The 25774-nt window shown below is 36.2% G+C and overlaps 1 protein-coding gene across 1 annotated transcript in view; it reads right to left on the minus strand.

Annotated features, from left to right (window-relative positions):
- Positions 1–2363: 2363 nt before the first annotated feature.
- The window catches only part of LOC113237429 (U4/U6 small nuclear ribonucleoprotein Prp31), a 32320-nt gene continuing 8909 nt past the window's right edge, over positions 2364–25774 (minus strand). The window contains exons 8-9 of the mRNA XM_026473885.1: positions 19019–19246; positions 2364–2616 (exon numbers count right to left, since the gene is read on the minus strand). Coding sequence (XP_026329670.1) covers positions 2506–2616; positions 19019–19246 — 339 coding nt within the window. The 3' untranslated portion in view covers positions 2364–2505. The remainder of the gene's footprint in view (positions 2617–19018; positions 19247–25774) is intronic.

Consider the following 25774-nt stretch of genomic DNA (forward strand, 5'->3'; position numbering starts at 1 on the left):
CATCAGATCCGCCGCGGGGGCTGGGGGAGCAGCCACTGAACTTCACAGTTGAGTGGATGCTGTCCTGGCCCCCCATGGCCCCTGGGTAGCGGACTCGGGGGAGTTCGTTGCCCAGCATAAAGGGGCCCGGGATGGAAGGCTCGTCTGGTGTTCGGCGAGCCTCACATTCGGAGTCGGGGGACCGATGTGTCTCCCTTCTCGAGGAAGGGCTGCGCAGGGCGCGGCCAGCCGCTGGTGGGGGCGCGGACGAGTGCAACAGCGTACCCGTACCCCCACCTACAGCGGAGAGGAGGAACACTCCGGGGGTTTAGTGCGGTCGGGCTGCTCCCCTTCAGGGTTCAGCCCAGTCCCACATAACCCCGGCTCTGCCCCCGCGGGGCCGAGGTATCTGTAAGCAGATTCCCCCGGATTAACAAAAAAAAAAAAGGTATACTAGTGGTCACACTGGTAAAAGGCGCGTATCTGCACTAAACCAAATTTTACAGGAGAGAGAATTAACGTTATTATTTTGTTATTTCAATGGCTCTGACTTTCATTATTGCACAATAAATGTTAATTTATGTCGTCTATGAACTGATAACAATAAATCACGCGAATTTGATTCGGTCACTAAATTGCAGAAACGGAAACTCATAATAAGGAAATTCGGGTGCAAATGGTGATATTATAAATGATGTTCGGAAGAAAAAGCCCTTTTTTTTCCTTGCGCCGCCGCGAGGAATTCAGGTTCTTTGGAGGCGTTGCGAGCGGTGCTGCACCATAGGTACCTAAAGCCGGCACTGTCCTGAACTATCAGACTTATTTCCACCACATAGAAAAAACAGGTTTTGAGTGTTAAAAGTTCATAAAATCAAAATCCTTCGTCATGCAATAAACTACATTGTAAAATATTTGTGATACACCATGGTACACTCAAGAATCATCATCATTCATCAATCATTCAATAGATACAATAAAAAATATTAAATTAAGAATAACTCGCTCATATAACACACCTCCACAAACACCATAATTAAAATTCTAAAATATTAAACATTTTACTTACGGCGTTTTATACTTGCGCGGCATGATTGCTCATTGTTTACCTGTCCATTAATTTACTGAACTTGCTCCACTTAAAGACCTATTTTGCGAAAGGAAAACCTTTCCTATGATTGATAGGCAACAAAATCTATCAATGCCGCAATTTACAATGTTACAGACATAAACATTGCACTCAAACTTCATTATCAATGTTATTGTTGTGGATACACTGAGTGATCAGATCACTTATAACTTTCTAGAATGAATAAGATTTTTATTATGATAAAGTGACGGGACGAGCAAGTCGTGCACCTGGTGGTAAGCGACACGCCTGTCCATAGCAGTTGCAGTGTCACTCAATTTTAAATCGCAAAATTCGGACAGGCGTCACCCTGAGATATAAGTTGACATGTACCATGTGCCTGAAATTTCACCAGCACCCTAACCGTAACCAGAACGCCGTAATGCTCACACTACTGCTTGTAGGCAGAAATTGGTAAGATTTTTGTTTATTTGTGCCATTTTGTGCATAAATAACGCATCAGCCACTTAATCTCAATAATATAAATAATAAATATCAATTTACTGCCTCTGTGGCCGAACGGTTACCATGCCGGACTGCCACGCAGAGGTCCCAGGTTCGATTCCCGGGCCGGGAGAAATATTTGTATGGCCTACATTTATTTCTCTCGTGAGTTTGGGTGTAATTTGTGGTTGTCTATGTGTGTCCATGGCACCCGCAACACAGGGTTTCCCTAGTGCGGGGCTATGTTGAGTGTGTGCGTTATTATTATTAAATCTTAATAGTTTCCTGGACATCTACGTCGTATATTAGATGACGTTCGAAACATAGCTTCAAGATCTTTCAGCGCTTCTTGAGGGTATGGGCAGTGGTACAATGGATCAATGAGGAAGGGATAATTTACATTGCAGCGGAACGGACTGGAAGTGATTTTTTGTAACCATAACATAATGAGCCTTCTTCTGAAAAATTGCTGCTACGTATCTAGTTTGTACGTAACACAATTGACATAAAGTTATTTGGGCTGTGTACAAAACTTCGCTTCCATTCCGTTTCGAAGCATTGTAAACTGCGGGAAATAATAAGATGAAAAACATCAACGGTAGTAGAATCAGCTCAAGGCTGCCACTATTGTCATCATCACGCCAAAGTAGAGCTTTTTCAAATTTCAATGTGGACAAATTAGAAAGAGTTATGTTAGTATATTATTTTATAAGTCAAGGTTAGAATGAACGCTTGTAAGTCACTTATCGCTAGAGTGACTGCTGCTAACTAGGTTGCATACAAATAATAAAAATTAATCTAGTTTTAAACACATTATTTAATTCTAATTATTTCACTTCACAATAACGTTTCATTCTCGCCCTTATAATGGAACATCATAAAGTCCACAACTTGAAATCACGTTCACGGTTTGTACATATTTAAGAAGACTGCTCTTAATGTGTTGAATTCTTAAATCACGTGGTGTTCTTGCCGACAGAAAGGAATCCGGAGGTGTTTGAGAAATACTTGGCGTTCGCTTCGTTGATTCGAGTTTCTGCCGCTTGGGGGTTCACGATTTCCAGGCCCTGGAACAAAATTTAAATTATAGTATTGTGTGTGGGTGCATCACCTTCTTCCACAATGAAATGTTCCAGATGGAGTCAGGTTTGGGATACCTTCTGAGTTTCTCATAAGCAGTAATATTATTTATTTCAAAAGAAAACCTAACATAACGTCTTCAAAGAAACAAAAAAAACAACAGAGTATCAAAGTTGTATCAGTGTATCAGGCCGTGCCATCTAGCAGCCCGCTGACTGTTTGCCGATTTAAATACCATAAAAATATAGACTTTGTTCATATTTTCATTAAGCCTCTACATTGCTAAGATAGTAAGATATTTATTTTAAAATTCCTCTGTAGTGTGACCAACTATACTAATATCTAGGCGCGTACTTTCAACGTGTAAATTACTATTACAAAGAGTTGAGTCAATAACTGAAACCTCACAAACTTATAAAACTGACCATATTTTTACGCTGAATAACGACTCTAATTTATACAAATACGTTAACTATCATAGACCATTTTACTGTGGCCGTAGGCAAATGTATACTCCAGGCTAGACAGATAATACCTATCCCCCTATTCACAGCAGACCGTTGGCATTACTGTTGCCATTCTACATGATTGCAATGCAGATTGTGATTACAGTCGTCCATCGTCGGCGCAGCGTTCTAACAACGTCATACAAAGTGGACAAGTAAGGCAATGCGAGGTAATGACTATTCATTTAATACATGTTTATCACGTAAGAGTTTTTGCTCTATTCTAAGGGGCAATTAGGTTCAATTTGACACATCATTCATGCGAATCCGAGATTTTATCTGTAATGATTGGGGGAGTTAATGACGAGACCTAATCTCTACATTTCATCTGGTGACGGTACATGAGTGACGTTTTAGCTCCTTATCAATCTTGTTTAGCGGTTTGTCTATGAGTCTATCTTCTTTATCTAGAGATTTCATCAAAATAGTTTTGAAGGAGAGTACAAAAAGGAAATAAAAAAATATTATAATAAAAGCAACCAATGTGGAAACAGGTTGTTGACAACTTTCTTCATAGTATTAGATAGACAAGAGCGTTACGAGGTCGTAATCGCGTAACATAAACACAAAAAAATACAGTCGAAATGAGAACCTTCTCCTTTTTTTAAAAAGTCGGTTAAAAAGCTGACTAAAAATTAAAATACAATGAAATTAATTTCACTAAATTTCAATAAAACATAGAGTAATTAAGATGTTGATAGAACCGTCGCCGACACGAATACCAACGGGAAATAACAACGGGATAAAGGCTTAGATAAATTGAACGTTAAACACTAAAGCCTAGGTCAAGGGCCAGTAGCACAATTATTAACAGATGCACGGTATGCCGAAGCTGCAGCGACTCGCGTATAATGTGCAATAGCATGTTTGAAGGCAGTTTGTCAAATTCAGTCACGCAAAGAGCGTATAGACAACACAAAAATTACATACTCGAAAAAAAAATGTTATAGTTGTTCTAAAAATTGACCGCTGAGGGCGATTACTCCATAAAGCCGTACCTGACCATGGGTTGTCACACGATAGACATAGATAAATAGTAGGCTCAATAAATCAATGCAAATTCAAATCAAAATTGTCACTCGCGTTAGACCCGTGACGGTCTCTCGCACGTTCATTGCCTTGGTTCGGTCCCGCTTCACGCAGCGCGGACTTTCTGAGGCCCTGAGATAATATGCCAACATTATAAATCTCTGGATATAAATCAACAAAAAAGACTTGTTCTATATTTATTTCACCGATCCATTTGCAGATTTCCACAACATTAAATTATGAGAAAGTGAATTCAAAGAAAGTGAGTTTGTATTTAAATAAATAAGAACTTAATTAAATTGAGGTCTTTTAACATCGACTTAGGACGGTCCCTTCTTTTATGTCACGAATCTTCATGGATACTTCTGCCCGACTTGACGGTGTTTCGTCCCGTCGTTTCTTCATCTTTCTAAACATCGACTTAATACTCAACGTTTATTGAAACAAAATCGGAAAATGATTTATTTTGTAAAGATTTTGAGACAGAGCAGAAACGATTGAAAAATATCTTTTTGAATATTGAAAAATTTTTTTTTATTAATAAATAAAAAAAAACTTTTTCAAATTTACGAAATTTTTACGAATAATAATTTACGAATTTACAATAGCGCAAAATCATCCTGTACCTACCTATTAGAAGGAAATTAAAACAAAGAAGGAAAAAATGACAGCCGACTAATTAATTCACTTCAAAAAAGGAGGAGGTTCACAATTCGACTGTATTTTTTTTTGCATGTACGCGATTACTCCGGCTATTTGTGAACCGATTTTGATGTTTCTTTTTTTTATTGGAAAAAGGTTACTTCAGTATTGGTCCCATTCAAATTTGAAGAAAATATTACACCACTAAAGGATGAATCTGGTTTCGCGCTCTTTCCGGTAACCGATTCCACAAACTTTAGTGGTTAGTTTTTTTTTCTATAAAAAAAATTAGAATTATTTTTGTTATATCGAGTTCTTAGGTTTTCGCGATTGGTACACATAGGAAATGAAACTATTTTTCCGGATTTAAATCGCGTATATTTGTTGTTACAAACAAACCGACGTTTCGGGCCCTTTACAGGTCCCATGGGACCTGTAAACGTCGGTTTGTTTGAAAAAACAAATATACGCGATTTAAATCCGGAAAAATAGTTTCATTTCCTATATTTTTGTTATGATATGTTTATTATACGTTTGAACAAAACACTGCATTATGTTAGAAATTTTACTAGTGTTCTACTAAATGTGCCGGTGTGTGTAGTTGAAGGGCAACAAAAGTTGCATTAAGGTGTACATCTAGGACAGTATTTATTCAGCCATTCCGCAATGTAAGCTAACGGACGCCCGTGGTGCTCTGACGCCAGCTGGTCGGAGGATAGGCTATTAGCCGCCTATTTCCCGCCTGTCGGCTAACCGGGTGTGGTTACAGTAATTTACTCTCTGCCGCGGATTTGCCGACCACACGTTGCAATACCTTGAGGTAGCAAGTATACTAAACGAGGTATAACAACGGGTGTGGTTTACTTAGGTAGTGTGAGAGTTATCAAGTAACGGAATGAACAAGTGGTGCGCCTGGTGGCAAGCGATGCGCCTGTCTATAGCAGAAGCTGGGATCCGAGGAGCACTTCCACCCTTTCTGCAAGCATCATCATGATATTTTCGTTCCTTATTAACAAGAGATATTGTTTCTAAACCATTCGCAACCGTACGTAATGTAGAAGTTAAAGACATATGTACATGTCGTTACCGGGATTTGAACCATCAACGTCTTAATTAAACTAATTCTTCTATGTAGTCAAATTTCTTTCTATGAAATAATTTTTTTTTTTTGGACATCGCTGTGTTACACTTTTTATTTATTTTTTTACTATGCTATATCAAGTTAACTATTACAGTTTATGTTAGTGATGATGACTAACATAATAGCCCTTAACATTAATGGTAAAGCCATATTCTTTACATTTTTAGTGTCAAGCTTTCTGTCTGTCTGCACCGCACTGCCACTGTGCCCGTCATCCTGAGACAAAGTTGACAAGTCCCATGTAAATTCACCTACACCCTTAGCCTTCAAAACCGGAACGCAGTAATAAATAGCAGTAAAGGCGACAGGAATAGGTAAGGTGACAGTTGTTCCCATAGTATAAAGGGCGCACTATAACTTTCCGGAACTGGCCACTTACAAAAACAATATTTAAAAAGTAATTACAACATTTGCAAATGGAACTCTTTGGCTGAAGAATACAGTTTGTTTCATCTGACTGTCACTTGTTTTTATATTGTGGCGTCATTTTAGAACTTGGTTGTCTACATCACAATGGATTTAACTCTTGAAAATTTTCGTAGTATGATTTTCTACGACTTTAAGTGTAACTTAACAGCTCAGCGGAGCTTCGCTCGGCTTCAAACTGCTTTTGGCGATGAAGCACCATGCAAGATGACTATTTATAGCTGGTTTGCAGAATTGAACGCGTTTGAACGCGGTCCTGTGAATCTATGACGAATTTCGTGATGGTCGTCCGTCCACTGCTGTGAACAACAAAAAGACTCAAAAAACGAATCGCGTCACTTAGTGCAATGCCATGCTTACCAGACTCAACGAAGGGGCGTCAAATTGGGTGTGGGACATAGTAACAAGTGACGAAACATAAATTTATAGTTACGATCCCAAAACAAAGCAGTAATCGAGCGTATGGGTCTTTGGAGACGAGCCGAAACCGACCAAAGTGGCGCGCGTGCAAAGTGCCTCTAAGCGGATGATTGCTTCTTTTTTTAATAATGCTAGACACGTGGCTACTGTTGCTTTGGAGAATCGTTGTACCGTGAATAGTGATTGGTACACGACCATTTTTTTGCCGGAAGTTATTGACAAACTCCGTAAAAATAACCGTAAACGCCGTATCATCTTGCACCACGATAATGCCAGTTCTCACACGGCCAGACAGACAAATGAATTTTTGAAAGTGAACAACGTTGACCTTATGAGCCATCCTGCGTACAGTCTCGACCTGGCATCTTGTGACTTTTATTTATTTCCAAAAATTAAGAACCAGTTACGCGGTCAACGACTTTCATCACCTGAAGAGGCTGTCGAAGAGTACGAAAAATATGTTTCAGATATTGTCACGGAGGAGTGTCATAAATGTTTTCAAAATTGATTCATTCGTACGAAAATGTGCATTAACGCTAACGGAGAATATTTTGAGAAACAATAAATTCATTTCTGACCATTTATAGTATTTCTTTCTTATTCATTCCGGAAACTTATAGTGTGCACCACGTATAACGAAACAAAACACAGCGACAGACGACCCTATAATTATTCGAATATTTTAGACTATCGCCTCTATGGCCAAAACGATAAATGTTGAATTTTAAATGGGATAGGCGATATTCCTCGGCAATGACATGGTCAGCCGGGGTTAAGAAACGGCGTACGAGGCTTTCCCTATTGAGCAGCAGCGCTTTCTGCATTTGTGCTGAAATTGACACGCCACGGAATTCGAACTGACTTGAGTTGTAAGCGAGTCTGGCTGGAATCAACCCTTTTGCGAACAAAACAATTGTGATTATTCTTTGATAGAAGTGATTATTTTTAATAACTGTTCGTGTCTATTAAAAAAAAACTACACAATCTTACAAATACCCCCATTCTGATTTGGATTACGAACGCTTTATCTAGTACACTGTACACTAATCATTCATACAGATGGCATGTCTTTTAACAACGTTATAAAAGTTAGTATGCATGTCGATAAGCTGGTTTCAAGGCTGAAACCCAACGTCTTTCCTCATCAACCGTTAACCTCCTCATTAACCGTGTAATGTGGGTAATTTCATCCCGCATTACACAAGTTTCTTAGCCCCGATGGCAGGTTTATCTTAAATCTAAACAAGGTTTAACATCGTTTAGCGTTATGGCAAAGTGCTATACCCTTTCCGTAGCACAAATACCAACAGAGAAATGGTGAAAGTTGTAACAAGTTCGCTTGGCTGAAACACTAATGGAAAATTTACTCAACCTATATGTAAATTAAAAACACTTAGATAAGTAGGATATATGCTACGATATAGGACTTTACTGCAATTTAATAGTGGCTTCCATTCAATAATTGTATAAAAACCTTTACTTCCCGAGTTTCTTAGAAAACGACTTGGGACTAAACTTTGGTACAATTTCCCTGACAGAAGTTTAAAGAAATTAACATTCGGGTTATTTGTTAAATACTAACAACCTCGCAGGACCATATTACCAAAATCTATATGTTACTATTACATTATCTACTCCTATTAGCAGTAGAGCTCCTTGTGAAAGAGTTTGTCCAGGGAAGTACTGCCACCTTCCCTATTTCTGCCGCCAAGCAGTAATGTCAGCATTACTGTGTTCCTGTTTCGAAGGGTTAAGGGTGCTGGTGAAATTACAGGAACATGGGACTTGTAAACTTATGTGTCAGTGTGACGGGTGCAGTGGCGGTGCCCCTCAGAAATTTGCGATTTAAAGCTCTGTGGCACTGCAACTGTTATGGATAGGCGTGTGCTTACCATCAGGCGCACGACTTATCGTCCCGTCACTCGATATTATAAAAAAGACATTGTAAACAACAAATTTTTTTTTCGTAAATTTAAAAAAGACATTGTAAATAACAATTTTTTTTGTCGCACATTTATTATCTTTTGGAAAAAGTCATCAAACAAAAGTTTTGTTTCATGACTTTTTATTTTTGTTGTTTGTGATGTTAGTAATATGGTCCTGGGAGATTGTTAGTAATAGATAGATGAGAATTGTGTTAAACATTAATATGGAGAATAAAATAAACTGCCTGTTCTTGAGTCGTCTTCATAAAGTGATACATTCATTAAATGGGTAATTTACGCACTTGTATAATGATTCCGGCTGATATTCAAAATTTGCCATTTAGGATGCCAAAAGTTTAGTAAAAACAAAAACTTTACACAGGTTATGCAGCTTTTGCGTACCTACTTGAATAACAAAAATCCATAATAGTTACCCGTTTAGCTCTTGTAGGTTGCCTAGATCTATTATATTTGAAATACGTGTTGTAAACTATAAATGTGTACATAAATGTTTATGTACTAAAAGTTGTCCTGTAGTATAGTTAGACGATATTTATAGTCTAACTGCAACATGTGGTGCGTATTGCTTTTAGCATTTAAGTTTACATTTTATTTTATATTGTATTATTTACTTACTTTATTATATTATTATTATATTATATTTATTTACTTATTTTATTCTGGAGACCGAACAATAAACATGTCTCTTTAAATCAACGTATTTCACTCTACCATCTACGTCCATCCTTTTTAAAAATATGAGATGGCGACTCATACTAGCGAACTTATCTTTTGTGAAGAACAGTAAATTTGAACAATATAACAATGGAAATTTCAAAACAGAAGATTTAATATTAAGAAAGAAAAAAGAAGATCAAATTATAGAAGATCAATAAAAAAAGTATAGAAGAAAAATAAGAGTTTTTACTCATTCTTCTCAGGAGAATCTGCCTTACGAATAAGTTTAAAATTTATGTGACTATATCAAATGTATTTTTGTTTATCTATGAAATCAAGATCATTTGAATTTGACAGATGTCTTCATAAGTACTAACTGCAGCCTTAGTATGATGACGAAAGTAGTGATTGTCGCCATTATTTCTTCTTCGAATAGGTAGATCATAGGTTGTTTTGTGGCGTGCACTATTATATTACAAAATGTTGAAGTAATAAACAATAAAGCGCGATCATGTAATCTCTATACTCAGAGCTGCAGGTTACTTCTGTCTAAGTGTTAGATTAGGCTTTAGCCTAGACAATAATAAAGCATCATTTACTTCAGCAATAAATGTTGCCATTAATTGAGATACACTGTTAATTAACCCCTAAAGCGTTAACTGTGCTTCCCATTTCTAAACACAGCACCGCAACGAATTGATTTAAGGATATATATATATATAATGCAATAATCGTTGATAGCAATTACAGAAACAGCGCCTCGATCGATACTACTATAATACAGTTAAGCGAATCACAGGAAAACATGTTTGTTATAAGAGACGATAGAGTTATTTAAAGTTGAGATAGGTACCGGATGATACAGCCCCGGACCCGATTCGCTGACGGAGAGTTGGTCGCAGAAGGAAGGAAGAATGGCGATGACTCTTCAGCTTTTGATATACGCGATAACTGGGTTCATGAGCGGCAGTCTTATAGGAGTCTGTCGCTCGTTACTAGGAGTCTGTGGCCCGAGATGGCGGCGTACGTGTTACACGTCCGGCTCTCACGGTGGCTTTTGAGGAAGTAACATCTTTCCCCAGAAAGCTAGATAGGGTTCGATGCCCAAGCGAACCGTTCACTACTGTCGGAGTTGCAGAAGAATGCGAAAGCGCCCCCGTGACTCCAGCTTATAGTGAGAAGAGGGAGCACCGTCAGGTTTTAGTTTTCAGGACATTACCCTCCACCACTCAGGACGGAGAGTGGTATCCATAAGGATTTCCTAACGTTAAAAAAAGTACCGTATGTATTCCCGTAAGTATCGGCATCTACCGCTCAAGGGATGAACATCGTGACCTTGTGTTTAAGATTGCAGCATTATTGACCTTATCGCATACTAGCGGGTTAGTTCATTTTACGAGTTAGAGAGCTACTATAGAACATAATGGATCTAAAGAAGTCTCTGCTTGGTATGGCGAGCTGGCGTAATGACAGCGTATACGAATGGCGTCAACCCTTCTTTGAGCTTATACTATGACGAGCAGGGGCATTTTCTAAGCCGATTAGGAGGTGATAGTTAGGAAAGAGGTCTAGATTCCAGTTATTGTAAAAGATGGAATTAAAAATAAGGGTGCCTTCAAATTAGACAATTGTAGCAGTGTTGCAGTGGCGCCATTACTAATTATCATACAATATTTAGTCAACAAAAATGGCCCGATGGTGGCGATGCAGTTGCGCTTCAAAATATTGTATGAAAATTAGTAGTGGCGCCACTGCAACACTTCTACGAGTGTCTAATTTGAAAGTGCTCTAAAATTAAAAGAAAGTAACGACATAAAATTAGTAATGTTGAACGTTATTTGGCTGAACTGAAATGTATTCAAGTTTAGGAGTCTTTGTTTCGCTAATTTGCAGAAGCGATGCAACTGGTGTGACTACATCTTTAGTGAATGGGTATTTTAGTACCAAAATCAAGAAGGCTTTGTAAGCCCTAAGTTAGGTTTCTTGGTTTCTACTTTCCCTAAGTATTCCAGCATATATTTTATCAGTCGTGACGAGTCGAGACTATTCCAATGCGTTTAATTGCAGCTTTCCAAGTGTGTACTTGGGCCTTTATTATTTTAAATAGTGCCATTTCCTCTCTGTATAAATGTTTACTACGAATAAAATAACTTTAAAATATCCATTATATTTTCTCTTGTCAGTTTATTTTTCATGTTCAGTATAGAAATAACAATAATGCACTTTATCCGAATAACATCAAACGTCAATAACGCTGCAATAAGGAGATTGAAGATAAATACGAAAGAGGAAAAACAATAAGTAATATTATCAGTCATACGTTGAACTATTATTTAAATAATTGGAAAGTTGAACTAACAGGATGAATTTCGTCCAATAAGTTCAACTTTTTGTTAAGTTGTACCTAGTTGAACTAATGGTTGAACTTAGTGGAATAGAGTAAAGTTTCACATCATATTCTATCATTGTAGAGAATTGAGCAGATAATTGATTTTAAGAGTAAAGAGTAAATCAAATACTGTAATGGTAATAATTTATTTGAAACCAGAAACCACGGAAGTTGTTTAGAATATTTATAAAACAATATTTTCTAGACAAATTGTAATTGTTTTTTATTCATGTATACTTATATATTTTTACCATTAAATACTCAATAAAAAAAATTAAAAACTAAACAAAAAAGAAGTTAAATATAACAAGAACAACATGTTTACTCACTTTATTTATAACTCCCCGATGCAAAAAGAGGAGAGTTATAAGTGTGATGTTTTTGCCCGTTATATGTTAGTGGCATCGTAGCTCGCAAACGCCTGGACTGATTTTAAAGTTTTTTTATTTATTTGATAGCTAATTTAAGGGATGACTCTTAGCTATATTATATAATAACGCACACACTCAACATAGCCCTGCACTAGGGAAAAACCCTGTGTCGCGGGTGCCATGGATACGCACATAGACGATCACAAATTTACACCCAAACTCACGAGAGAAATAAATGTAGGCCATACAAATATTCCTCCCGGCCCGGGAATCGAACCTGGGGCCTCTACGTGGCAGTCCGGCACAGTAACCGTTCGGCCACGGAGGCATTACTACAGTATGTTCGACGAACAATCTTTAGATCATAAGCTCGTTTCGCAGACAATGACGAATATTTATTTTACTTCCTTTCGTCAGATCGACTTGAAATTTGACACAGTATGAAAATCCAATAGCTTTAGAATAATATGGATAATTCGATCTGATGCTGCAATGCATCCAGGACAGTTTACTGACTAGTCAACTCGTCAACTACTTAACAGTAGAATTATCGTATTAAATTGGTAGTAACACATTGAATTGGGCGTATCGTAACTAATAAATTGATCTCGACGAGTGTCTATTCCGACACTGTTTTCAACCGACTTCAAAAAAAGGAGGAGGTTTTCAATTCGTCTGCATGTTTTCTTTTCTTTTTTTCTGTATATATGTTACGCGATAACTCGGGTAATTTGTGAACTGATTTTGATGATTCTTCTTTTTATATATTCCACCTGTAAGGCTGGCAACTAGGGGATGAATCCGGTTTCGTGCACCGTCGGTTAACCGATTTCAATAAAACTTGGCAAATAGATGGTAATTCCACGAACTTTTGAGGTCGGTTTTTTAGTAATCTGTACTGATTTGTTAAGTATGAGAGGTTTTATAAACTTTAATTTATAATGACTCTTATGAGTTAATAACAGTGATTGTTGAACTCCCAGAAAAAAAATTTTTTCTAAGACACGCTTATATACGCGCAGCACATTAACACAAGTGGACTATTGTATTGATGCATAGATTCAACTCTAAGTCCAGGTTAGAATCTCAGAGAACGGCATAGTCTGTATTTAGTAGACTGTCCGGCGGATACCGTAGTCCGCTGGCGGCGCCAAGGGCGAGATGTGTATGCGAGATACAATCGTAATGAGACGTAATTATTCTTTAACTCAAGACTGGGGGAACTTTTAATATTGGAAACATTGGGCTATGTATACGGGCTGTTACACGCGGCATTTCAAATAGTAATTTAAAAAAGTATCATCTTTAGTTACAGGTTTCTTATAAATGCATGACTTCTTTATATTTTCCCGATATTTTGGAGTGATTACACGCTCCATAACCATAGTGTTAATTATACAGTGAATAACCACGATAGTCTTAGGTTGGTACTAGACGGACTGCATGCGCGAAGTAGATATGTACAACAGAGGAGTCCTCTATTTTCATTTGTCAACAAACTTACATCCGTAGATGTTATGTATACTCTGCGGTGGAACTTTCGATCGAAAATATAAAAAACTGCCATTACAAAAATATTAAGAATTTGTAAACGTGAATTAAATCTGTCGAGAAAAGTTTCACCAATCATGTTTTTCTTTTGCCATTACGATGATTAAACCCTCAAGAAATCGTAAAAAGTTGTTTCTGACAAAAAAAAATCATAATATCCTATTAAGAATGTCAATTGCCGCTTTTGATTCTTGGACTATCATTCCAATCGATGGCAGTCGACACTCTCAGTTGAAATCTCGAGTGCATGCACTCGATCACGATTGCGCGCATTAACTGCAGACATGCAGTCAATCTGTTAGCACCCTTATAATCTATATTTTAATTAATAAGATCATAATTTTTCGAATGTTACATGAAATGTGTTATAAGAAAATTTAGCGATGTAGGTTAAATTTTTTTTTATATCAAGTAGGAATTCTCATCACAAATAAAATTATACTTTTTTATTAGAAGAATGTAGTGTTGAAGTTGTAAAAAACTTTTTGTAGCAGTGACCGTTTTCGCTTGAACATAAGACTGTGTAGACGTACCTTATAAGAATGTTAGCACCAACACACACGTGTATTACATGTTCCATCAGTTAAATATTAACCTATACCCTTGTATTATGCTTTTTGAATAAACTCCAACATTATACTTAAACCGGAATGTGTTATCTCGAAAGACATGTTTACAGAGACAACGACCTATAATCATAATCCGCTAGGTTCGAGAAACGCGAGTGTAGATTTACGAAATTCTGGTTTTAAATTCTCTGTCTGAAACATTCTGTGCCATAGTTGACTGTAAACAGGCTGCCGTCGTCCCATTGCAAATTTACAAAACGGTAACACATACGTACATAATTTCGAAGAAAAAGCATTTGTTATGACCATAGGTCGGAAAAAGGTGTTCCACGTATATAGATACATGTATAGACATAGCTACAAGGAGCGACATAAGAGTTGTTGAATTTCCGGAAATGGTTTTACTGCATCGTAGGACAAACTACTGACCTAGGAAGTCGAAGTTGGATTTTAAACTAATTCTAAGGGGGTGGGGGGAGAGTGACCATTCTCGTTACTTTTTTATTCTCTACTTTGTTAAAAGAACAGGTATATACTGCATTTTCTTACATGGCACCATTAGAATTACTTTAAAATACAACTTCGACTTCCTAGGTCAGTAGTTTTGTCTTACGAAATTATGAAATTATAAGGTATATGTATATTTAATGTAATCATGATGAATGATGTTTAATAATTTGACATTAACAGTTTATTATTCTGTTGTTATTAATTAATTAATTGATTATTATTATTATTCCTTGTACACGTCCGATGACAATGCTATAATTAAAGTAAATTTAAGCAACATTTTGCATGCCTAATCAGGTAAAACATATGTTCTGTAATAATTGTTCCATCTTTCACACCATGTTTTAAGCAAATAAAATTTCATTTCATTTCATTACGTTGCAGTAAAACCACTTTCGAAAGTCCGGAAATCGAAAAAGTAATTAATTAATATTTGGTGTTTTCACAACTCTATGTCGCTCCTTGTAGCTATACCTATACACGTATCTATATATGTGGAACAACTTTTTCCGATCATTGGTTATGACTGCTTATACCTGTGTCAAATAAGACAACCTCAGTGGCTCACCCAGTAAAGTCGCGGGTTCGATTCTCGGTAGAACCAATTTAGAAACTATTCTAAATTGGTCTGGTTTGGAAGTTCTAGTCAGTGATTTGAAGTTTTATTAGTCACAGTATCGGGAATTCTCTAAATTGAGATCAGGTAATTGGCGTGGTTTGACACATATTTACATTATATTATGTTCCATTATTGGGTACGGGTTTCTTCTAATGTGAGGACTAGGCTATTATTCAACTCACTGTCAAAAACTGGTCAGAGGTTTCACACTTCTGTTCAATCTTCTTCGACAAGTAGTTGCCTTACTTAAACGTTAAACAACATAAACTAGCAAATGATTCGTAACGACTTGAGATAATATAACTAGATACTCCAATACCATGTTTATTTTTTTTATTCTTCCAGGTTGACCAATTACCCCATTGTTTACTCGTTAGCTCTAACAATAGCATAGTCAAGTTTCGAACAGTGAATAAGATAAGCAAAAAATCCTTAATAATAGATTTTAATGGGATGATCGCACGAAATACTAGCATCTACATAAGACATTATGTCCTATTATGTCTTGTACTATAATGTCTTGTATTGCGAATACGTGAGAGAACGCATACATGATTACAGCATGACGGCGACATTGTAGCAGCTAGCTGGACCGGGTACATCGACACAGTTTTTTGCTGTTTAAAACAAACAGGCAGTTTTACGCATATTTGTAGAGAAGATTACACTGAGGATTACCTCTTCATCTAGCGTACACAGTCAGACGAAGAGGTTCTTTATATTATAATTCAATTATTCATTAACTGCCATTTGCACCATGAAGGAATAAACACACTATCTAAGAGTGTTCCTGTTGCACTATACGTCGCTAACCAGATGACATCCTATCTACCTCATTGCACTATCAACCTAATATGAAACCGGGTTCGATTCCTAGCAGGAATAGGAGGATTTAACTTGGTTCTTGTTGTTTTGGGTAATGCCCCGGATTTAATATCGTTGCTTTGGTACAAATAGAATAGGGAATTATTTTTGCGTTGTTAATTTTTGTAACTATAGTTATTATTATTAGTCTTATCAAATAATGCGCCAAAAAAGTAAAGTCAAAGCATATGTTTCGTCTAGTAGCCGAACTAATCTTCGAAGGTATGCCCCCTTAAACAGATTGACAGATGACTTGATAATAACCAGAGACAGTCTTCATACCAAAAACACTAAACAGATCGTACGAGCAAGCAATTTTTTTGACCTTCGCATCTCTTATAATTGGGCATAGTTATGCAAACTAGAACCAATCCACAAAATGTAACTTTCGAGATAATTAGACTTTTCTAAAAACAGTGTGAAGAAATATATAGGTAAGTTATTTCAGACAAACAACGCTAGTTATGTGTAGCATTAAGAATGATATAGGGAAACTATTATATAGCAATAAATAGAAAACATTTTTATTTAGTTAACGAGAACCATGTTCTAGTTTTTGTAATGAAAACGCTAAAGATCTACAGTACTTCAGTACATGTGACATGGATCCATTTAGCATATTTAAAAAAATACATTATATGAAGTTAACCAGCATGGTTCTTTTTAACTATTAAAAAGTTACGTATTTAGGGTTGGTACCCTGAAGGACTTTTATTTTCTCCGTTTTGGCTTGGTATATTGCCAGGATCTTTTGTGAGCGGGTAAAGGACACGTCTGGTGTTCTACCTACATACATAACTCAATTTCACTCGAGGTGTGGGTTGGTTCTTATTTGCATAACTATGTCCAATTAATTATTGCAGTAATTTTATATTATTATTTTATGTATTTCATTAGTTAACTCAAAACATTTAGTGATGTGTACAGCTATGACGACTTCGCATGGTGAACGTATGTGTATTATTTTCGAAAATTGCTTTGTGTTAAGTTGGTGGTGTGTGTTTCAATAAATAAAGAAATAAATAAATAATGCATTTTTTAAAAAACGTAATAAGTTCATAATTATTTGTATTAGTTTTTCTATTTCGGTGATTTCATTCAAAGTTACATTCCATCGACTTTCTTAACTGTCAAATCGGGCCTTTTACATTGTGATACCTATATAAAACATCCATAACTGCTAGTAAATTGTTTACAATAATACGCGAATGATTATTAATCTAGTAACCTCGTGATAAATCTTATTGTAGTGTTTGTCTCTGTACTTAGAGCGAAGGTTATGGACATTAAGCAAGAATGACAAAAGTAACTGTGTGGGTTATGATCTTAGAGCATTTGTTCTGTTTACATAATTAATGAACTAACATTATACGATACAGGTCTTTTGAAATGACTGAATGTACCTCTATCAAAACACTGCGCTTGACAATGATTATCATCACAATACGACATGTTTGAGTTCTTATCTACGTCCAATGTATTGACGTTGGAAAGCATATTGAACGCTGTTTAAAATGTATATGCAAAGCCTAGAGGCACTTTCGCAAGGACTATTTACTATCGAAACATTTTCGATCGCAGACCGACCACGATACGACAGTTTAAAGTTTAGTAATTTCGTCGCCTTCCTTTCTATAACTCGTGTAAAACACAAAGTTACTGAAATACATAAAATGTATATACAAATTGCACATCATATTTCCTTCATATTCACACACTGACTTTTACTTCGCGTAGTCGAGTGGTTAATAATGGGAAAATAGAGATGAATATGCTATAAGCGAAAAAAATGACGCGTCGTGACGCTTCGACTCTGCGCCAGTTTGAGTTGAGCCTTTATGAGTTACGAGTATGAGAAAGTAAGGCATCAATTTGTAATAATAAAGAAACTAATCATCATCAATCCATTTATACGGCCCACTGTTGGGCACGGGTCTACTCTCAGGCGAGGGTTGGGCCCAATGCGGGGACTTCACACGTTTTTCGACGGTAATGAACTTTCTTCAACGAGCAGGTTTCATCACGATGTTTTACTTCAGCGAAATGTCAAGGTAAATTTCGGAGATAAAAGTCGAGAATTTCAGAGGTGCGAGTCCGGATCCGAACTCACGGCCTATGCTTGAGAAGCGGTAGGGCAAACCGTTAAGTTACCACGGCTACTGCTTAAAAAACTAACACTATTTAAATATATATATTACGGAACCTAGAGACATTCTCAGTATACCTCTCTCGAAATATTATGATCGCCACGATAATGGATCTCTTATGTTTTGACCTACGTTCTAAGTCACAAATGCTGTTTTAAAATGTGTATGTAAAGCCACCTATGCATATAAAAAAACAGAACACTTCTGTTTCAATATTTATTGAATACACCTATCAAAGCATAATGATCGCTACGAAGTGACATTCTAGTTTTTTTACCTATGTATTACAATGAAAATACTGTTTATATATGCTCAGAATATAAATCGAAAAATCTTAGTATTGATAAATAGAACTAACTAAAATGCGCTCTTGGAATGAGCCCCATATGATGTTAATAACGCACACACGCACACACTAGATGTTAATAGGTAGCCTATAAGCAGAAAAGTCGTCAAGCCAACTCCAGAAAAATGTACTATCATCTCATTGTGCGTCAGCTGGTAGACAGCCGGTTTACCCTGACCCACTCCACCAAAAATCCATTGCTACGGCATAGATGTAGTTCATGCTTTACCAAGAGGAAAATGAACAAATTTCTCACCTGCAATGGTGTGAATGCCACAGAAGACGCAGTCCCTGACACCTGTCGTCTAATACTGGTAGCTCCACCGTACTGCTGATTTTGCTTCTGCAGATTCTTCTGCAACGTCTTACTGATTCGCACTTTGGTCTTTTCGTCTATTTGAGGTAGTCGAACACGCCCTGTGCTGGATTTGCCGATTGTGCCTCGCGTGTAGCCTAAATCTTCTTGGTAGGCGTCGTCTTCGATCTGGGAAGAAAGAATATAAAAACATCAAGATGTTCACTAGATTAAATATTGCAAATCAGTGAGCATAAATAATACTAGACACAAGCAGTTGTCTAAAATATGGGACCACTTTGCAAATTTAAAGACTACCTTTGAAACTGAAGAAAATTTCAAAGAAAAATATATTTGTCCCGTTTTTTCTAATGTCAAACTTATTATGTCAAAATGAAATAGTCATAGTGCACGACCAGTGTTACCGGTTTAGAAATAATTTTCCCTAATTTCTTGTAGTCTCACCGGTGGAAAGAGACAGTGGAGATAGATAGTGCCTAATCAGAAATGGAATGAACGAGTGAGTGAAATATACATGAAAATGTATGAATTTAAGGGTCCACGCTTGGAATTCATAGTTATTTCAAATAAATTGTAAATATGAAGAGATGACTTTCTAATCTAAGGAATTCATTGCTTTTCTAGTACTTTTTATTTACTGGATAAACTTGATAAAAATACTGTCTTCCGACAAAGTTTCTGTTTCTATTTAACGAAAACATATTTATAATAGGGTAGATATTACAAATTACTCGATACACAAACTATTAACTATAGTTTATTACAAATTATTATACGCCACTGTGCATCATTAGCTTGTTGTACAATTAATTGCCTTGTGTTTTGTTACTCAAAGTATCTTTTCGTAAAAGTCGTATAATTTTTATCCACTCCGCCCTGCGCGCTCGATCTTTGGGTATTCTAGGAAACAAACCAAATATCATTTTTAATAGTATTACGTATTAATAGTATTACGGTTATACTTCACGCTAAACGTTACAACGAATAAATTTGAACTAGTAACTTCAAAAAGGTTAACTCCCAATATTATGGGCAAATGAAAATTGATTTACTGGCAACATTGATGTTTGAAATAAATTTATTTCATTTTAATTTTTATTTACGGCAATCTAAACAAACAAAAGCAAACTTACATGTGGAAAGTAACCTCAGTAGTTGTATGATCATTTTCGAACCGTGAATTGCAAATTTTAATTACATATTTCACCGTTTTTGATACTTTTTTATCACGTCTCGGTGACGTTGCACTCACTCGAATTCAAGATGGTGACTGACGTCACTGTTGCCTGCAGGCAACAGTGCCGTGGGTACCGTTCGAAGGCGCAGATTGCTCATCTATTGTTTACAAGTATAATAATCATTGTTGCAAATATTTAATAGAGCGACATCTCTTGTCCGTGTTTAGCGACTGTGAAGACTGAGCGAAGAAACTTTCATAAGTATATCAGAGGTGGCGCTACGACAAAAAAAACTCGTTTAAACCGAATACAAAGATCTGCTGACTTAGTCTGTATGTAGCTCAGACTGTAAGAGCGGTAGCCTCAGTGAGGCAACAGACACTGTTTCGGGACCAATCAAATAGAAATAATTATTCTTTTTGTTTCTTCGTATTTGTGTCAATAATAAGAAAGATATATGATTTAGGCATTTGAAGGAAAACATCGGAAAAGTAGCCCTTATAGCGCGTTCAAATTAGCCGCTGTTAGAAGCGATGCAGCCGCACGGCGGCAGCGCGACCGTGCTGAAGTGCGACCAAATTTTTAGTGATGTTTTATCATTCGACTCAGTTGCGCGATGGATTCTGACGGAGAAACATTACTTTTACCTAGTTCTTGGGGCACACACTTCACATATAGGTATTAAAAATGACTCACCGGCTATGTTTATATCAGTTGTAATGTTAGCTTCAAAATTGTCAATAAATTTTAGACATAAATTTTCCCGTGCCTTTTTTTATCCAGTCGATTGGAATAACTGGCGGAACTGCTATCCCATATTGCAGGGTGTTGTTTTACTTTCTCTATAACTTCCTCAATTCTGCGCTGCAGCGCGTCTAACAGCGGTTAATTTGAACGCGCCCTTAGTCTTTTATATATACGTATACGTCTATATTAAAGAATATACGTAGAATATACGTCTATAACACAAATTATCGACACCACGAAACACATTCAAGGCAAAGAAATCGATTTCGAACACATCGTAAGCTAACCGTACAGTGTTAACGTACAAATGCATGTACTTTTACATTTGTGGAGATATTATCTAGAACATTTTTACAGATATATTATTTTTATCCAAATATCTCTACACTTTCATCCACATGTAACAAAAAGCCAGTAAACTTTCTACGTGATGTCTAACTATCTGATATGAAAATTAAACGAATTGCATTAACACTGTTTTATATCTAATAATTTTGCGGGAGCGCACTATAATTAGACGTGCGTCAAGAGTGATATGGCTTGGGGTATACTGCTGCTACGGTTTGCGAATAAATTGTAAATGTGTTGTGCTACAGAGCTTGACGAAAGCACGTCATTGAAACGTAATATTTGAATTAGGGTCCACTGAAAATACTCTTTGTACGCTAAATAAATCTTCACTCGGCTGTGATAGCTAAGTGGATCCTCTAACAAACGCCACAGCTGCACACATGACATTTATCAATTATGAAAAACTGTGAATTGACCATTTAAAATTTGATATGTTTTGCTTCATTTGTTTTTTTTTTTGTAATTTTACTTACTGTTTTACTTTTTCTCTGTCTTTTTATATTCTTTCTTTCTGTGTATTCCTGTGTAGTGGTGTTATAATAGATGGTTTCTATTCTATTCTAATTCAACTATATGTCGCTAACAATAAGAACTGTCCAAGGCGTTAAGCAAGTTTTTAATGACTTTTCTCATAGTTTGGAAGTAAAAAACAATACATGACGACCTCGGTGGCCAAACGGTTTTTACTATGAGCGCTGTACGACGACGTCCCGGTTTTTCTTTTAAATTAGTTCCGGTCCGGGTGTCCTGGGAAATGCCCCAGAGTGTATTGCGTTGCTCTGGTACTCATAGTACAGGGAATTCCCTACTTTGAGACTAGGCCACATTATTATTATTAATTTAATTTCTAAATATCGTCACTGAAAAGGCGAAATTACTAACTTCCAAAAGACCAAAATGGCGCTTTAGTACTTTTCCCTTTCCAGGGATGATATATTCCCACATTTCAGAAATGTTACATTAATTATGCCATTTAGAATAATTTTGTTTTGTAAATCATAAGCTTAATACGTATGTTCTCATAAAGAAAGCTCTAAACTTATACTAGTCTATAAGACGCGCAATGGTTAGTTGTTCATTCGACCTGTATGTTGAAAACGCTCATACAGACAGCGCATGCGCTTCCAATGGGACCGGCACGACTTACGCGCGCTTCAACAGGTCTAGTTCCGGTCTATTTAAGACGCGTGAAAAAACATCGACGACTTCAACGAGCGATTTGAAATTCAACTCAACTCCGCGGCTCGTTGAGCGTGACGTCACTACTACAGCAAGGATTTCCACGAACACAACCACGGCAGAACAATACCGGTAATCATTAATCTACAGATACAGAATAGACCACCAAGCGGTGAGAATTCGTCCCCAATTAGCTTTCGCCTAGCTGCTCTGGAATTTAGCTAACAAGGTAGCATTCTCTTGATTATAATTGTTAAATGATATGTATCATTTACTGTTGTTGATTTTACGTTATGGTTATGTGTAGTTGAGAATGCATACTTTTTGAACAAATGCATAAAATCGCTGCTATAAACACACACAAACAAAAAAAGCTGCTACGTAAGGTACGTTACTGATAACAAACAGGAATAACATATTTTTCAATTTATTCTTATTTCTGATTTTTCAAGCGCACTCTTCTAATCTGAACAAACTATCAATGAGGATATGGTGTGAACGTAGTAATGCCGTAAAATAACGACCTATTTCACTACAGAAGACATCTGTAGTAGAGAAGATACTACTTTCTATTCGTTCAGATGTTAGTCGTTCGTCGTAGTCCAGCTACTGGGCGCAAGATGGCAGCACGTCGACCATAAATTTCAATATAAAACATTGACCTACCAACAAATGGACGTCGGGTCTAATACAAAAAGCACGAAAAAAAATGTCCGAAGTTAACCTATACAAACGTAGTGACATGTAACGAAATATAAAAAACTAAAACATTTAATTTAAATTGTAACGTCATTGCAGTCACTGCCTAATTTTGCTTACAACAATTGAAGGGCCCGAAAACACCATATTCAGCTTCTACTGGAAACTTAACAAAACGCACCTTGTTTAGCTTCGACTGAAAATTGCGTGAACACAAGAGTAATGGAGTATCCTTTATCCTAAATATTAATTTATTTATATATATATATATTATTATGTCGATTTTGAGCAAATTCACTTAAAGAAATAATAAAGAGTTGGGCAGATACATACATACCAATATTACTACAAATGTGAAAATAAGCGTGTACTATAAGAAATGTACCGATATTCCAACTAAATTAATAATTAAGTAATTTCGAAAACCGATTTATAATAAAACCATTACGCTTTCGAGTAATTTCGATGCTTTTCACTAAGGCAAAATTAGCTTTTGTTTTGTAATCTTTCTAAAAAAATACATTTGACATTATGAAAATTCGAACTAACGTTATTTCGGGCAAATGTAGTTTCTGACTTCTGATAGGCAATCCCAAGACGTAAAACGAGTACAATAATATTTTGTTAGTTATTACTAACGTTTAATAAAAAAATCATTTTAAAAATAAGATTAAAATCAAAGAGACTCTATAGTTTCTTTGTTCTAAATATTTCAATCGCTTTTGGTTCGAACAATTGAAAATGACCAAGAAGTTTATATAAGCTTCTTGAAATTAACATAATGGGTCTCTTTCCATTGTTTGCGCATGCAATGTGTAGAAAAAGGACAGTTAGCTATTTGATTATTTTGTGTGCTTTTGTAATTTATACCCACGATTCATTTATATATAAATTAAATTAAATACTATAAAGTTGTACAAAATAACACTTTTAAATGAGAACTATGATAACACAATATATTTGTTTAGTGACAATATGATACAAAATCCTGTTTTTACACTTTACTGCAGTAATTTTTACAAGTTATTATTATATAGTACTGCATGATTGACAACCGCGCTGTTAGTCGAACAAACGAAGACTGTTGCGCGATTGACGCTCTGTATGCGATTTTAACGCCCTACAGGTGCGCACATTTTTTAGCGCGAATCCGACATCCATTTATTGGTCAATGATATAAAAGCAAAATATCGTAGCTTGCAATAAAGCTATTGAATTTTCAACGATAAAGCGACTGGGTAATGTTTAAATTATACTAACAGTCCACAAATTGTTAGAAATGTACCAGAATCTCATGGCATTAAATATTAGAAAAATCGAACGACTGTCACCAGGCAATGTTAACTTATCACACGTCTCAATTCAAAATATTATTTGTGTCAAATAGCTGTCTGCTAAACTTTTTTCACCGAAAAATAACGATTTTGTAGCAAAATTACTGAGAATCCCCTCTAATCTCAAGCAAAAAACATTGCAATAATGTTTATATCGCAAAATCAGCGATGAATTAGGTGCATTTAAGTCACATTTCGCGATTTAGTAGGAGTAAATAAACTTGATCTTTGAAATTTTAACGATGCCAAATCAATGTATGTAGTACCAATGTAATTTTTGCTGGTACTGATCGGCAAGACTACAGTGTGTAGACTACAGAGTGGTAAAAAAAATGGCGTAAATGCGAGTTACTTCAAAATGCAAACGTAAATAAATCTATCTATCACCCACAATGTAATTGATATATTTTTGTTTAATTTTAATATGTGTCAGAAATTACTTACCTTTCTCACACACAAATTCAAACAGATCTTAAAACATGTACGAGGTTAGATCAATTCTGGTCAATTAAAATATATATGAAGTATCTAGCACATTTTTTCCTATTATATTGATGTTGCCCACTATAAATTTAAAATTGTCTAAGTGCCATCAGATTCTGGTACACCTATACATCTTTTTCAATAATAATTACGACCAGTTATTATCAAGATTTCATAGTGTTTATCATTTGTTTGTGTGCGTTTTGGCGACAGCGATTCTGATAGGTTATCGAGGCATAAATGACACTTTCATTGTTTTTTTTTCTTCCATGGGTGTGAAAGACAGCCATATCAATTACCTGGCCTCGAAAGAGTACGAGGCACTATACGGTATTCATACCCAAACCAGAACCAATACAGGAAAGTTCATTTCCTAAATTGGTGTTATCGGGAATCGAACCCGGAACCTCCTCGTCCTGCGCCCACAGTGCAAACCCTTGAACCTTCGAGCTCGTCACTATTTTTCTCGCTGTCTTAAGTAAACGGTGGACATCATTTTGGTACCTAACTTATATAGAAATGTTTAAATTACAATAGATTGAGTAGATTTTGATGATTCTTTTTTTTGTTGGAAAGAGGGTAGGTACCTCTGTATTAGTCCATTCAAATTTGAAGAAAATATTCCACCTCTAAGGGTAGCAAACTAGGGGATGAATCCGGTTTCGCTCACTTTCCGAAGATCGATTTCAGTAAAAATTGGCAAATAGATGTAATTCCACGAACTT

This window comes from Hyposmocoma kahamanoa, unplaced genomic scaffold, assembly GCF_003589595.1.
Source record: "Hyposmocoma kahamanoa isolate Upper Pololo Valley unplaced genomic scaffold, ASM358959v1 93, whole genome shotgun sequence".
NCBI classification, from domain to species: Eukaryota; Metazoa; Arthropoda; class Insecta; order Lepidoptera; family Cosmopterigidae; genus Hyposmocoma; species Hyposmocoma kahamanoa.